General features: G+C 40.6%; 1 protein-coding gene across 2 annotated transcripts in view; it reads left to right on the top strand.

Annotated features, from left to right (window-relative positions):
• Window positions 1-15,413, top strand: part of DSCAM (DS cell adhesion molecule) — a 337,475-nt gene that overhangs the window by 17,803 nt on the left and 304,259 nt on the right. For both annotated transcript variants that reach the window (XM_088828353.1, XM_055420373.2), the window contains exon 4: window positions 453-728. In XM_088828353.1, the coding sequence (XP_088684479.1) occupies window positions 453-728 (276 nt within the window). The remainder of the gene's footprint in view (window positions 1-452; window positions 729-15,413) is intronic.

Genomic DNA, 15,413 nt, shown 5'->3' with positions numbered 1-15,413 from the left:
TCTATGACATTCATGGTAAACCTTCATGTACATGGTACTTAACTTACATTCATAGTGCAACATGGCATAACCTCCATCCTCACAATCTGTTTTACAGAGAGAGAGTTAAACAGTTGAATTGCTACCAGTGTCTCACCAGCTGAATATGATTGTTCAGTGCAGCTTGTTACTTTTTATTGGTTAAATTGCCTTTTAGCCTATAATTTCAAAATGTTTTAAATAGAAGTAGTTGATAATTAGCACTTGTTCAATTCATTTGAAGGCAATGAAATGAAAAGGAAAAGAAAAAAACCTTAGTGGAAAATGCCAAATGCAGAAAAAAATTGCTGAATTGAAAAAGATGTCCTTACATGAAAACAAATGCATTTTTAAACTCAAGGAAAAGTGTACTCATTTCCACACATAAAATGTACCCTTAAATTATTTTCAAGAGTTTCTCTGTGTCTCTCCAGGGCCTGCAAGCATTCGACCAATGAAAAATATCACAGCAATAGCGGGACGGGACACATACATTCACTGTCGTGTGATTGGCTATCCATATTACTCCATCAAATGGTACAAGAACTCAAATCTGCTTCCTTTCAACCACCGCCAAGTGGCGTTTGAGAATAACGGAACCCTAAAGCTCTCAGACGTGCAGAAGGAAGTTGATGAGGGGGAGTACACCTGCAACGTGCTGGTCCAGCCGCAACTCTCCACCAGCCAGAGTGTCCACGTGACGGTCAAAGGTAAGGCTGTTCCCTCTGTCCCCACCCAAGTCACCACTGCTAAGTTTATCTGTTTCACCAGATAACCGCTAAGAGTGAAATAATCTGAAAACCTTCATGTTCAGAATGAGGAATGTTAAAGTGTATTAGATGTTCTGTTCTCTTCGCCACTGCATCCTCACTGGACTGATGGTTAAGATAGTCCTCTTTTCCACATGAATTTTTGGCTTGGTTTTCCAGAGGATGTGTGTTTTTATAATATCATAGAAAAAAAAACACACCATCAATTTGGTTATCTAGTTGTCTGACAAATCCTTTTAAAACACTTAGCTTTGTTTTTCTACACTCTCCTAAAAGTAAGTTCTTTCAGAATCCACCTGGAAGAGATTTTGTGCAATGCGTAGACTTCACACAAAATAAATGAGCAGATCAAAGAAAAAACATAGGAATGAAATGAATGGACCACCCCACAGAAAATTTTCTAGACTTCTGTATTTTTCTTTACATCATGACATCATGATGTGGACAGTCATGAAATCAAACCAGCAGGATGAATTTTGGTGATCATGCAACTCAACACCAGCCTCCTTGTCACGCAGCTAAGCTTCATGTCTGAACTGCCCAGTTACCTCCCTAGGTACCAACAACTGTCTTTTAGTGTCTTGTCTGCAGAACTTCATAGGTTTTCTATGGTCCTCCCCAACCATCTTTTCTCACAAATCCTGTTAGTTTATGTATTTAGGGACACCTATAAATTCTCATCAGAGAAGACAATGGCAAACCACTCCAGTACTCTTGCCTAGAAAATCCCATGGATGGAGGAGCCTGGTAGGCTGCAGTCTATGGGGTTGCTAAGGGTCGGAAACGACTGAGCAACTTCACTTTCACTTTTCACTTTCACACATTGGAGGGGGAAATGGCAACCCACTCCAGTGTTCTTGCCTGGAGAATCCCAGGGACAGGGGAGCCTGGTGGGCTTCCATCTATGGGGTCACACAGAGTCGGACACGACTGAAGTGACTTAGCAGCAGCAGCATAAATTCTCATACACACATGCACTCTCACATAATGTAATGTATTATTTGGTGTATGTTATGCAACATATGGTTTCCCTTGTGGCTCCATGGTAAAGAATCTACCTGCCAATGCAGGAGACATGGGTTCGATCCCTGGTCCAGGAAGATCCCTTGGAGAAGGAAATGGCAACCCACTCTAGTATTCTTGCCTGGAGAATCCCATGGACAGAGGAACCTGGTGAATTACAGTCCATGGAGTTCACAAAGATTCAAATGTGACTTGGTGACTGAACAAAAACAACAGTGTAACATATTTATATTAATACATGTACATACACCTGCACATGATTAATTTTGAATTTTTAAACAACTGCATATCTTAAGAGTTTTCTCAAATCATTAGAAATTCTTGGCAAGCCAGACTGGTCATCAGTTCAGTTCACTTCAGTTCAGTCGCTCAGTCATAGCTTCAGGAAACTTCATTTTGTGATTTATTTCTTGATCCATGATGAATGGAATACCTACTCTATGTCCAGCAGGTCAATACCTTAGAAAATAAGTCCTACCTGATGGCTAAGAATTTTCCCCAGAAGAAACCAACCCCAGGGATAAAATGAAACCAAGCAAAGAATGTTGATAAGGAGGATTCAGGGGCGGGCCAGATGGAAGGAGGCTGTGAGCTGTGACAATCAGATCAGGGAGGCAAGAAGCAGAATGCCCTCCCGATAAAGATGATGTAAAACCAAAGACATCTATCAAACTTTGTTGTTGTTCAGTTGCCCAGTCTTATTCGACTCTTTGCGGCCCCATTGACTACAGCACGCCAGGTCTCCCTGCCTTCACCGTCTCCTGGAGTTTGCTCGGACTCACGTCCATTGAGTCGGTGATGCCATCCAACCGTTTCATCCTCTGTCATTCTTTTCCTCCTGTCTTCTGTCTTTCCCAGCATGAGGGTCTTTTCCAATGAGTTGGCTGTTCGCATCAGGTGGCCAAATTATTGGAGCTTCGACTTCAGCATCAGTCCTTTCAATGAGTATTCAGAGTTGATTTCCTTTAGGATTGCCTGGTTTGATCTCCTTGCACTTCAGGGGACTCTATGAAACTTCCACAGCCAAATGATCAAAGCCAGAGTCATTCCTGGCAGTCTATAATGATAGCAGAGTAGATGACCAAGTAGATGTGCCCATGGACCCTGCCATAGGAAAATATCACACATCAACAAAAATTTTATTAGAAAGACTTTAAACAATGGGTTTGTCAAGAAGCTGGGGATACAAAACTTGCTAAAGAAATCTGTGTCCCCCTGGTGTTCATTCATCGTACACTTTGTACGCACGTCTGGCAGAGGGGACTTCCCAGGTGGCTCAGTGATAAACAACCTGCCTGCCAGTGCAGGAGACGCGGGAGATGCAGGTTCAATCCCTGGATCAGGAAGACCCCCGGGAGGAGGAAATGGCAGCTCACTCCAGTATTCTTGCCTGGAGAATCCGATGGACAGAGAAGCCTGGAGGGCTATAGTCTACAGGGCCGCGAAGAGTGAGATGAGTGACGGAGCGTGCGGCATGGGCACACTGGGCAGAGGGGAGAGTATATGTTCTTGTTGTCCCATCACTAAGCCGTGCCTGACTCTGGGGCCTCTTGGACTGCAGCATGCCAGGCTTCCCTGTCTTTCGCTGTCTTCCTGAGTGTGGTCAAATTCATGTTCATTGAGTAGGTGATGCTATCGAACCATCTCATTCTCTGCCACCTGTTTCTCCTCTTGCCTTTGTACTTTTTGTTTATTGTTGCTTCAAAACGTGCTTTCTTATATTTCAGGGAGCAATGTCTAAACTAAGTACAATTCCATCTATTAATACTACAGTATATCCCACTTTTATTGAATTTTGTTTTTATGGAGACAAATACAATGATAAAAGCTGCTTATACCTCTTAGGGCTTCCCAGGGAAAAAATAATAAATTCTGGTTTCCTTTATGTCAACCTAGGGCTTACTTCTTAGAGTTAATCATATTCACATTTATTGCCCTCTCACAAAGATATTTAAAATAATTCAAGATACCAGTTGCTTTTCTTGCTTAAGATGATATCTGACTTTCAGCATTTGGTAGCAGTTAATAAATTAACGATTTTAGCCTTTCTTCAGATGTCAGTGGAAAGGTTGTAACCAAATTAACTTCTGAGCATTTAAATAGGAATTTTAAAATGTTTTGAAATGAAATATGTAAATTAAATCACACTCCAGTGGTCAGGTTTGTAGTCCATCAAAGCGTATAAAAACTGGTAACCTTTGCTATTTTCAATTATGATGAATTATGATAAGAGAGAGATAAGGAATCGATTGAATTTCAGGAAAAGACTGAGGTTTCTGACGCTCCCTGTAGATCAGGACTGGAAGAGTCTTTCTCATTTTATTCTTGTAAATACAACTCCATTACCTTTGCAGTTAAACTGCACGATGATTATTATTGTATTCAGATCAGTTTAGAGGAGCAAATATGATATCTAAAAATTTGGCTTCATTTGGAAGTGGGCCCACTTGTTTCCACTAATAATGCTGAAAACTGTAAACCAAACCATTTTTATCTTATATCCCAGACGTTCTTCTCTAACACTGAATAGAGTAGTGTGTGTGTGAGTGAGTGTGTGGCTGTGAATGTGTGTGTGTGTGTGTGTGTTTAGATGACATTGGAAGCAATACTATTTTTCAATCATATCTTTTTTTGCTTTTTTCCTTCCTTACTTATATTGTGTCATATGATTGGAAAAAATTTTTAAAAACCTCAAAAATCAATATAAATAGCATTAGGCATTAATAATGCCTGAGACTTAAGTTCTAAAATACATTAACAAGAAGCACAATTTTGCTTGGGGCTTCACTGCTGGCTCAGTGATAAAGAATCCACCTGCCAGTGTAGGTAACATGGGTTCAGTCCCTGGTTTGGGAGGATCTCCTGGAGAAGGAAATGGCAACCCACTCCAGTATTCTTGTCTAGAGAATAATGTGGAAAAAGGAGCCTGGTGGGCAACAGTCCATGGGATCACAAAGTCAGACACGACTAAGCAACTAAACCTCCACAATTTTGCTGCCTTCAAACATGCAGGGAGAAATGAAAGTCAGAATCCCTCCTTTCACTTCATTTCAATTTAACAAGTAGTGTTATATTTAACACATTTCAAAGCTTCTCTTGCCCCATTTTAGGTGCCACATTGAACTTGAACAGTGCCTAATTGAGTGTTCTAATTGCTAGGGACCAACACTGCCAGGAAAGTTAATTGGCTGCTAGGTAAAAATGTCACCTTCTATTTGTATTTATGTAAAACTTTGTCATTTACAAAACACTTTCATAATTGTAACCTTAATTAATACTCACAGTGACTCTGTAATGTAAATAAAACATCAGCAGAGAAAGAGAATAGGAGAGAGCAGGAAACTTGCTCACAGTTGCCTGGTAATGTATTCAAGACTCGAATATGCATCTCTACTTTCCAGTTACCACTCCACAGTGTGTTTTTGAAAAGTAATTCACATCGCAGTGGGAAGCTAGGATTAATGTGAGGAGACGTTAAGTCAAAAAACCTAGAAAGAAAGCTATTTTAAAAGCTGAGAAAGAATATTATTTTTGAAGTAAGGGCATGTGATACTGGGCACCTAATTTAAGAGAGAAGGATGATTAATTAAATTGAAGAGATGAAAGGGTAGAAATGGATTTGGTGAGGGAGGGTTAGTAAGAACCAGATATGATTACAGAAGTTCTAGTCTGGATGATGGAAAAGTAGAGAGGGAGCCTAAAATGTTCATGGCTTGGGAAAGACTTATGAAAAGAAAGGTGTAGTATCACATGTCTGTGGACCATTTTTTTGAATTCTGACCGGGGGGACTTTGAAATATGGATTTGGGGAGTGGGCTGAAATGACTATATCTTTCCTTTTCTCCTTTGCCTTTTGCTTCTCTTCTTTTCACAGCTATTTGTAAGGCCTCCTCAGACAACCATTTTGCATTTCTTTTTCTTGGGGATGGTCTTGATCCCTGCCTCCTGTACAATGTCACAAACCTCCGTCCATAGTTCTTCAGGCACTCTGCCTGTCAGAGCTAATCCCTTAAATCTATTTCTCACTACCACTGTATAATCATAAGAGATTTGATTTAGGTCATACCTGAATGGTCTAGTGGTTTTCCCTATTTTCTTCAATTTAAGTCTGAATTTGGCAATAAAGGGTTCATGTTGTGAGCCACAGTCAGCTCCCAGTCTTGTTTTTGCTGACTGTATAGAACTTCTCCATCTTTGGCTGCAAAGAATATAACCAATCTGATATCAGTATTGACCATCTGGTGAAGTCCATATGTAGAGTCTTCTTGTGTTGGTGGAAGAGGGTATTTGTTATGACCAGTGTGTTCTCTTGGCAAAACTCTGTTAGCCTTTGACCTGCTTCATTCTGTACTCCAAGGCCAAATTTGTCTATTACTCCAGGTATTTCTTGACTTCCTACTTTTGCATTCTAGTCCCCTATAATGATCGAGAAGGAAATGGCAATCCACTCCAGTGTTCTTGCCTGGACAATCCCATGAATAGAGGAGTCTGGTGGGCTATAGTCCATGGGGTTACAAAGAGTCAGACATGACTGAGTGACTACACACACACACACACACCCTATAATGGAAAGGATATCTTTTTGGGGTGTTAGTTCTAGAAGGTCTTGTAGGTCTTCCTAGAACCATTCGACTTCAGCTGCTTCAGCATTACTGGCCAGGGCGTAGACTTGGATTACTGTGGTATTGAATGGTTTGCCTTGGAAATGAACAGAGATCATTCTGTCGTTTTTGAGATTTCATCCAAGTACTGCATTTCTGACTCTGTGATGGCTATTCCATTTCTTCTAAGGGATTCTTGCCTAGAGTAGTAGATATAATGGTCATCTGGGTTAAATTCACCTATTCCAGTCCATCTTAGGTCGCTGATTCCTAGAATGTCAATGTTCACTCTTGCCATCTCCTGTTTGACCACTTCCAATTTGCCTTGATTCATGAACCTAGCATGCCAGGTTCCTAGGCAATACTGCTCTTTACAGCATCGGACTTCACTTCCACCACCAGTCACATGCACAACTGGGTCTTGTTTTTGCTTTGGCTTTATCTCTTCATTCTCTCTGGAATTATTTCTCCACTGATCTCCAGGAGCATATTGGGCACCTACTGACCTGGTGAGTTCATCTTTCAGTGTCCTATCTTTTTGCCTCTTCATGCTGTTCATGGGGTTCTCAAGGCGAGGATACTGAAGTGGTTTGCCATTCCCTTCTCCAGTGGCCCACATTTTTTGTCAGAACTCTCCACCATGACCCGTCCATCTTGTCTGGCTCTACATGGCATGGCTCATAGTTTCACTGAGTTAGACAGGGCTGTGGTCCGTGTGATCAGACTGGTTAGTTTTCTGTGACTGTGGTTTTCAGTCTGTCTGCCCTCTGAAGGCGAAGGATAACAGACCTATGGAAGATTCCTGATGGGAGAGACTGACTGATGGGGAAGCTGGATCTTGTTCTGATGGAAGGGGCCACGCTCAGTAAATCTTTAATCCAATTTTCTGTTGATGGGTGGGGCTGTGTTCCCTCCCCATTATTTACCTGGGGCCAAACTATGCTGGAAGTAATGAAGACAATGGCACCCTCCTTCAAAAGGTCACATGCATGCACTGTTACCCTCAGTGCCCCCAACCCTGCAGCAGGCCTCTGCTGGCCCACACCTCCACCAGAGACTCCTGGACACTCCCGGGCAAGCCTGGGTCAGTCTCTTGGGTCCTGCGTCCTGGTGTGCACAAGGTTCTCTTTGTGCCCTCCAAGAGTCTATTTCCCCAGTCCTGTGTAAGTTCTGGCAACTCTATGGTGGGGTAAGTGGCTACCTCCTCCAAGAGGGCTTGTACCTTTCCCAAGTCTCCTGCATCCAGCCATACCCAAGTCTGCTGAGCCCAGAGGCCCCATTGAATGCAGAGTTCCAAAGAATAGCAAGGAGAGATAAGAAAGCCTTCCTCAGTGATCTATGCAAGGAAATAGAGGAAAACAATAGTTGAGAAAGACTAGAGATGGCTTCAATAAAATTAGAGATACCAAGGGAACATTTCATGCAAAGATGGGCTCGATAAAGGACAGAAATGGTATGAACCTAACAGAAGCAGAAGATATTAAGAAGAGATGGCAAGAATACACAGAAGAACTGTACAAAAAAGATCTTCACAACCCAGATAATCATGATGGTGTGATCACTCACCTAGAGCCAGACATCCTAGAATGCGAAGTCAAGTGGGCCTTAGGAACCATCATTACGAACAAAGCTAGAGGAAGTGATGGAATTCCAGTTGAGCTATTTCAAATCCTAAAAGATGATGCTGTGACAGTGCTGGACTCAATATGCCAGCAAATTTGGAAAGCTCAGCAGTGAACACAGGACTGTAAAAGGTCAGTTTTCATCCTAATCCCAAAGAAGGGCAGTGCCAAAGAATGCTCAAACTACTGCGCAATTGCACTCATCTCACACGCTGGCGAAGTAATGCTCAAAATTCTCCAAGCCAGGCTTCAACAATATGTGAACTGTGAACTTCCAGATGTGCAAGCTGGGTTTACAATAGGCAGAGGAACCAGAAATCAAATTGCCAACATCTACTGGATCATCAAAAAAAACAAGAGAGTTCCCGAAGAACATCTACTTCTGCTTTATTGACTATACCAAAGCCTTTGACAGTGTAGATCATAATAAACTATGAAAAAATCTTCAAGAGATGAGAATACCAGACTACCTGACCTGCCTCTTGAGAAATCTTTATGCAGGTGAGGTAGCAACAGTTAGAACTCGACATGGACCAACAGACTGGTTCCACATGGGGAAAGGAGTATATCAAGACTTTATGTTGTCACTCAGCTTATTTAACTTATATGCAGAGTACATCATGAGAAATGCTGGGCTGGAAGAAGCACAAGCTGGAATCAAGATTGCCGGGAGAAATATCAATAACCTCAGATATGCAGATGACACCACCATTATGGCAGAAAGTGAAGCAGAACTAAAGAGCCTCTTGATGAAAGTGAAAGAGGAGAGTGAAAAAGTTGGCTTAAAACTCAACATTCAGAAAACTAAGATCATGGCATCTGGTCCCATCACTTCATGGGAAATAAATGGAGAAACTATGGAAACAGTGGCCGACTTTATTTTGGGTGACTCCAAAAGCACTGCAGATGGTGACTGCAGCCTTGAAATAAAAGACGCTTGCTTCTTAGGAAAAATGTTATGACCAACCTAGACAGCATATTAAAAAGCAGAGGCATTACTTTGCCAACAAAGGTTCATCTAGTCAAAGCTGTGATTTTTCCAGTGGTCATGTATGGATGTGAGAGTTGGAATATAAAGAAAGCTGAGCACCGAAGAATTGATGCTTTTGAACTGTGGTGTTTGAGAAGACTCTTGAGAGCCCCTTGGACTGCAAGGATATCCAACCAGTCCATCCTAAAGGAAATCAGTCCTGAATATTCATTGGAAGGACCGATGCTGAAGCTGAAACTCCAATACTTTGGCCACCTGATGCAAAAAACTGACTCATTTGAAAAGATCCTGATGCTGGGAAAGACTGAAAGTTAGAGCAGGGGAAGATAGAGGATGAGACGGTTGGATGGCATCACTGACTCAAAGGACATGAGTTTGAGTAAACTCCGGGAGCTGGTGATGGACAGGGAGGCCTGGTATGCTGCAGGCCATGGGGTTGCAAAGAGTTGGACACAAATGAGTGAATAAACTATAATGAGATAAAATGGAGATGCCAGAAATGCAGCAAAAGCATTCAGAGTATTTAGTCCTTGATATGTTATGCACTTTCAGTTGTTATTTGAGACAGATTTTTTGTGTCCTGCTTCATTCACATTGATGAAGAAGCTGGTGTCACTTGCAGCCTTTCCAATTCATGATAGTGACTCCTTTGTTCTGTATCCTACCAGACCCACTTCTGTAGGATCTGGTCTGAAGATCTGATATGCTTCCACTGCAGATTTTGGTCCTAAGCTGCGTCTTGTCTGCTCTGTGACTCTAGTGGTCTCACACAGCTGCTGTTGGTACAGTTGGGGAAATGAACGCCCCATTAAAAATGGTGCGGAGAATGGGTCCGCCCTCCCCCATCTCTCAGTGAACGGCCAGAAGCATGGTCTAAGGACAGCATTATTCAAAGGCTCCTGACAGCTAATGTCACTTGGCCCAGGCAGAGCTGCTGCTGTGTGCACAGAAACCGCCTTGGCAGCGTCAGCCATCGCACGCTTTGTGACTGACGTTTGCTCATTTGCCATTCCAGCCAGAGAACCATCAAGCTCCAGCAGCTTCCAAACCCAGCTCTCTCAGGGATGAAGAGGCTCTCCCTCTTTGTCACGTTTGCTTTCTTCCATTCTTCTCTCTCTGGCTACTGCAGTCATTTATAATGTTATTCATAGAAAACACAACGTTTCAAGGTCATTTTTCTCTTTTCGATTCCTCATTTACCATTGGGCCATGTTTCATTTAAGGGCTTATTTGCTAGGGTCTTGGGTGACCATAAATTATAGTCATTTGCAAAACTCTCATATTGATTTTCAAGAACTACTTAGAGAGTGTATAGTTTCTATTGTGAATAATATAAGAGAGAATAGATCTGGTGGGAAAATATAAGGGCAATATAGTAAGTATGTAACACTGTTGTGGTAATTTATGATTTCAAATGGGAACTTAAGTTCTCTTCATTAATGTAATAACTTAATGTGGCAATAGAAGCCTGATTAAGTGCGAATTTTCAGCATCCCTCTTTTTAAACTACCAAAGAAGCACTCAAAAGACTCTGATGCTGGGAGGGATTGGGGGCAGGAGGAGAAGGGGATGACAGAGAATGAGATGGATGGATGGCATCACTGACTCGATGGACATGAGTTTGAGTGAACTCCAGGAGTTGGTGATGGACAGGGAGGCCTGGCGTGCTGCGATTCATGGGGTCACAAAGAGTCGGACACAACTGAGAGACTGAAATGAACTGAACTGAACTGAAAGACGCACTCAAGTTTTAATGTGCTTAAAAGTGAAAAGTGAAAGTTGCTCAGTCATGTCCCACTCTTTGTGACCTTGTGGACAATGCATGGGATTCTCCAGGCCAGAATACTGGATTGGGTAATCGTTCCCTTCTCCAGGGGATCATCCCAACCCAGAGATCAAACCCAGGTCTCCCTCATTGCAGGTGGATTCTTTACCAACTGAGCTACCAAGGAAGCCCTTAACTTAAGTGGCTGTGTTTATTCACCTGACTTGAGGATTCATGCTCTCAGGCTTCCACAGAAGAGAAGTTCTTTACTTTGGTTGGGATGACAAAATTGAGCTCCACACTTAGCTGGAGTGCTTGATTCAAACAGGTTTGTCCTGGAGGTAGTTGGCTCTGTAATTTTTCTTCCATTCTGGACAATGAAGCTGGTACTTCTCTTTATTTAGGGAAACACTTCTTTTTTTTTTTAAGCAAATAATATCTCAAATTGCTTTCCTCTAAGTAGAGGAAAAGAAAAAGAACACATTTTTTTATTTTCTATGAAGTCAAAGAATGCAAATTTTTACCCAGTTGAAGTTAAAATTGTAGGAGAAATAATGTTTTGCAATACTTGCTATGACTGTTAGATGTGAGAACTTCAAGGAGAGACTTAAGCAGAGATAGAAAGGAAGAAAAAATGACAAGAAAATTACTTGTACTTTCTTTGCTTGACACACAGTCAGTCTCTCTATAAATTTATACATATGTATGTACACACATACACACACTCAGAAAAAAGACTTTGATACTGTTTAAGTGATAATACTTTGATAACATGTTAAATCAGAAAAAAACAACTCTCAATTATTCAAACTCATTCAATATGGACTTCCACGGACACAAGTAATTGTCAAAATATTTAAGTTTAACAGAATTTTGTAGTTTATTTACATGCAATATGTGACATAAATATTTGTGTGTATTACATTTATTTATAAATGTAAAGATATTATAAAATATTTGTATGTGCTAAAATCTTATATAAGCTTTTTTGTATTATTTGTATTTTGTATTAAAAGAATTTTGTATATTCATTTGTAGATGGACATAAATAAGTATATAGAATGTATGCCTACCTACATATAAAAAGATGATACAAGGTTACAATCTTAGGAATATAAATAACTTAAGGTTCATCTAGACCAGCATCCCATGTGATATTCAACCTGGCCTTCGACTGTACTCAAATTTTTCCAGACTGTCTGCACAGGATCCCTGCAATGCCCCCAGTGAACTCTTAGTCCATTCTGATTCTGCTTGGCCTTGATGATGAGACATTTTTTCCTCCTGTTGAATGCAAATCTGTCTTCTCTAGTTTTTCCCTTTCTTTCTAGTCCCATTGTTTTGCTCTGGGACAGCTTGGAAAACTTTCCCCTTCCCTGTAGAAACTACCAAAAGCGGGGCAGTAGGGAACCACTGCCCTGCTATCTTTAACATCCTTATTGGTTCAACTGTGTTGTGTTCAGCAAGCCCAGAAGCAAGTTTCCTCTGGAAGGACACACGTAAGTGTCAATATGCTTTCACAGAAACACAGTTCTCTTGGAATGGTCTGATGTCTGAAAGAGGGAAAGAAGAGGACCACCTCTACCCTGAAGACAAGACTTTGTTGAAACCCAAGTCCCTACTGTTGAGACATTCCTTTTGGCGCATGAACAGACACCCAGGTGCCAATTGGCCAGATGGGAACTTCATTCTCTTTTGTCAGTATTTGGTTTATTCCACACCTTTCTCATCAGTTCATACAGAGTCCCTATTTTGTTTTACCTTTTTTAAAAAAATTGTTCACCAGTTCTGGTATTATTCTTCCCTATTTCATGTGCTCAGTTGCTCAGTCATGTCCAGCTCTTTATGATCCTGTGGACTGTAGCCCTCCAGGGTCCTCTATCCATAGGATTTCTCAGGCAAGATTACAGGAGTGGGTTGTCATTTCCTCTTCCAGGGCATCTTCCTGACCCAGGGGTCAAATCCAAGTCTCCTGTGTCTCCTCCATTGGCAAGCAGATTCTTTACCACTGTGCCACCTGGAAAGCCCATTCCATAGTCATGTATTGATGTTTATTTATTTATCTTAAATCTATTTTCAATGTCCTTATTAAGATAGATATGAAAATGTGTATAATAAAAGCATAAAAGCAAACACTTAGGTTGTCTCCTAGATCTTTGACTATCTACATGAGTGCTACAATGAATGTTCTTGGAGATGTGCCTAGGTGCAGGATTAATACTAATATAGGATAGGAAATAAAATTGTTAGATCATAGAATTTAACTTAATTTCACTAGCACTCTCCAAAATTCCTATACTAGTTTATGGTGCCCCAGACATGTGTGAAAAGTCACATTTCCCTATATCTTTGCCAGTAATTAGTATTATCTGCCTTTCTAATTTTGCAATATGATGGATGTAGTGTTTTGTTTTTTCTTCCATCACTAGTTAGATTGGGCATCTCTTTACACTCTTTAGGTTTTTGGGTGTTCCAGCTATGAATTTTTTACCCATTTTTGCCATCAATCTTCTTGCTGTTTCTTCCTACTTTGCTATAATTCTTTAATATACTTTTGAATCACTTGTTACTGATAACTGGTTGTGAATCTATTTTCCAGGCTCTCTTGACTCTATGTTTGATTGACTTCATGGGGATCTTGTTTAAGAAGTCTCTGAGCTCACAGAAGATACATCCCTATATTTTTTTCTCTGTATTTGCTCTATGTTGAATTTCCACTGTCTACAGTTGACAGTGATATTGAGGATTATAGATATAGTAGAAATGGGTGTCCAATAATTTTTTAATTTATTTATTTTAATTGGAGGCTAATTACTTTACATTATTGTATTGCTTTTGCCATACACTGACATGAATCTGCCCTGGGTGTACATGTGTTCCCCATCTTGAACCTCCCTCCCACCTCCCTCCCCATATCATCCCTCTGGGTCATCCCAGTGCATCAGCCCCGAGCATCCTGTATCATGCATCAAACCTGGACTGGTGATTCGTTTCACATATGATAATATACATGCTTCAATGCCATTCTCCCAAATCATCCCTCGTGTTTATCGATTCAGTCAGTATTTCTAATATCATTTATTAAATGAATCATGCTTTTCACTCTTCTCCACATATCGAGATATCATAGTCAGAGATCTCTTTCATTCTATAAAATGTATTGACTCTTTCTTTATGGATATTTCATCTATTTTAATAAATGTCTGTTTTTTCACATATTTGTTGGGCATAAATTTGTCCATGTTAGATCAATTTGTTGTTCAGTCACTCAGTCGTGTCCAACTCTTTGAGACCTCATGAACTGCAGCTTTCCTGGCTTCCATGTCCTTTACTGTCCCCCTGAGTTTGCTCAAATTCATGTGCATTGAGTCCTTGATGCCATCCAGTCATCTCATCCTCTGTCACCCTCTTCTCCTCCTGCCTTCCCTCTTTCCCAGCATTAAGGTCTTTCCCAGTGAATTGACTCTTCACATCAGGTGGCCAAAGTATTTGAGCTTCAGCTTTAGCATTGATCCTTCAAATGAATATTCAGGGTTGATTTCCTTTTGGATTAACTGGTTTAATAACTGTATTATATCACCTTTGTAGGTTTGCAATTTTTTATTCCTTTCATTGGTCAGTGATCAAAGTGGGTGCTAATATTACCAAATAAAATACCAGATATATTTATCTATCTTTTGCTATAGTCCGTTAATTTTTGTTTTGTATTATCTGTTATGGGCTTCCCTGGTGGCACAGATGATAAAGAATTCACCTGCAATGCAAGAGACCTAGGTTCAATCCTTGTGTTGGGAAGATTCCCCCTGGATGATGGAATGGCTACTCACTCCAGTATTCTTGTCTGGAGAATTGCATGGACAGAGGAGCCTGGCAGGCTATATAGTCCATGTGGTCACAAAGAGTCGGAAATGGCTGAGTGACTTTCACTTTACTTTTACTTATTACCTGTTATGTGATTGAAAACTTGCTCTTCTTGCCTTCTTAGTGCCTGGCAGACCTTTTCTGATTTCTCCAACTCCTGCTTTTCTGTAGCTTTATGTTTTGTGGTGTTGCTTGAGCCCAATTTTTAATCCAGTGTGTGTTTGTGTGTGTGTGTGTGTGTGTAATATAGATAGGCTTTTGATGCATGTTTAATACAAAAATGTTTATTTGAAATAATTTTATGTCAATAGTTGTTTTAGTCAGGTTATTTTATATTTTCCATTTACTCTCTGTTTCCTGTTATCTCTCTTGACTTTGCACTTAAGGGGATCGCTCAAGTATGAATAATGGTCATAAATGGGCTATAATCGTATCTTCGAGCAAGTGAATGTCCTGTACTCACTATTCAATTCAGTGAAAGAATTTATTGATTTCTTCAAGAAAGAGCCAGTTGCTCATAATGTGTGTTGATCTGGACAATAAAAACCTTGTTTCTGTAGAACTGAATCTTCCAAGTTATCTACAAGTGAAAAAAAAAGAAAAAGAAAAACTTGGATGATTTCACTCTTTCATTCAAAGAAGCATAACTTGCCAATTCAGGAAACTATCTTGTCTGAGCCACATCAGCATGACATAGAGACTCAGAGAATGCACTGGTGCAGGGACATGCAGTTGGCTGGAAGTATGGACGGGGGTGGTCTA

This window comes from Moschus berezovskii, chromosome 1 (genome assembly GCF_049115385.1).
Source record: "Moschus berezovskii isolate FMDL1 chromosome 1, NW_MosBer_1.0, whole genome shotgun sequence".
NCBI classification, from domain to species: Eukaryota; Metazoa; Chordata; class Mammalia; order Artiodactyla; family Moschidae; genus Moschus; species Moschus berezovskii.
This window is presented reverse-complemented; position numbering and strand designations above follow the sequence as displayed.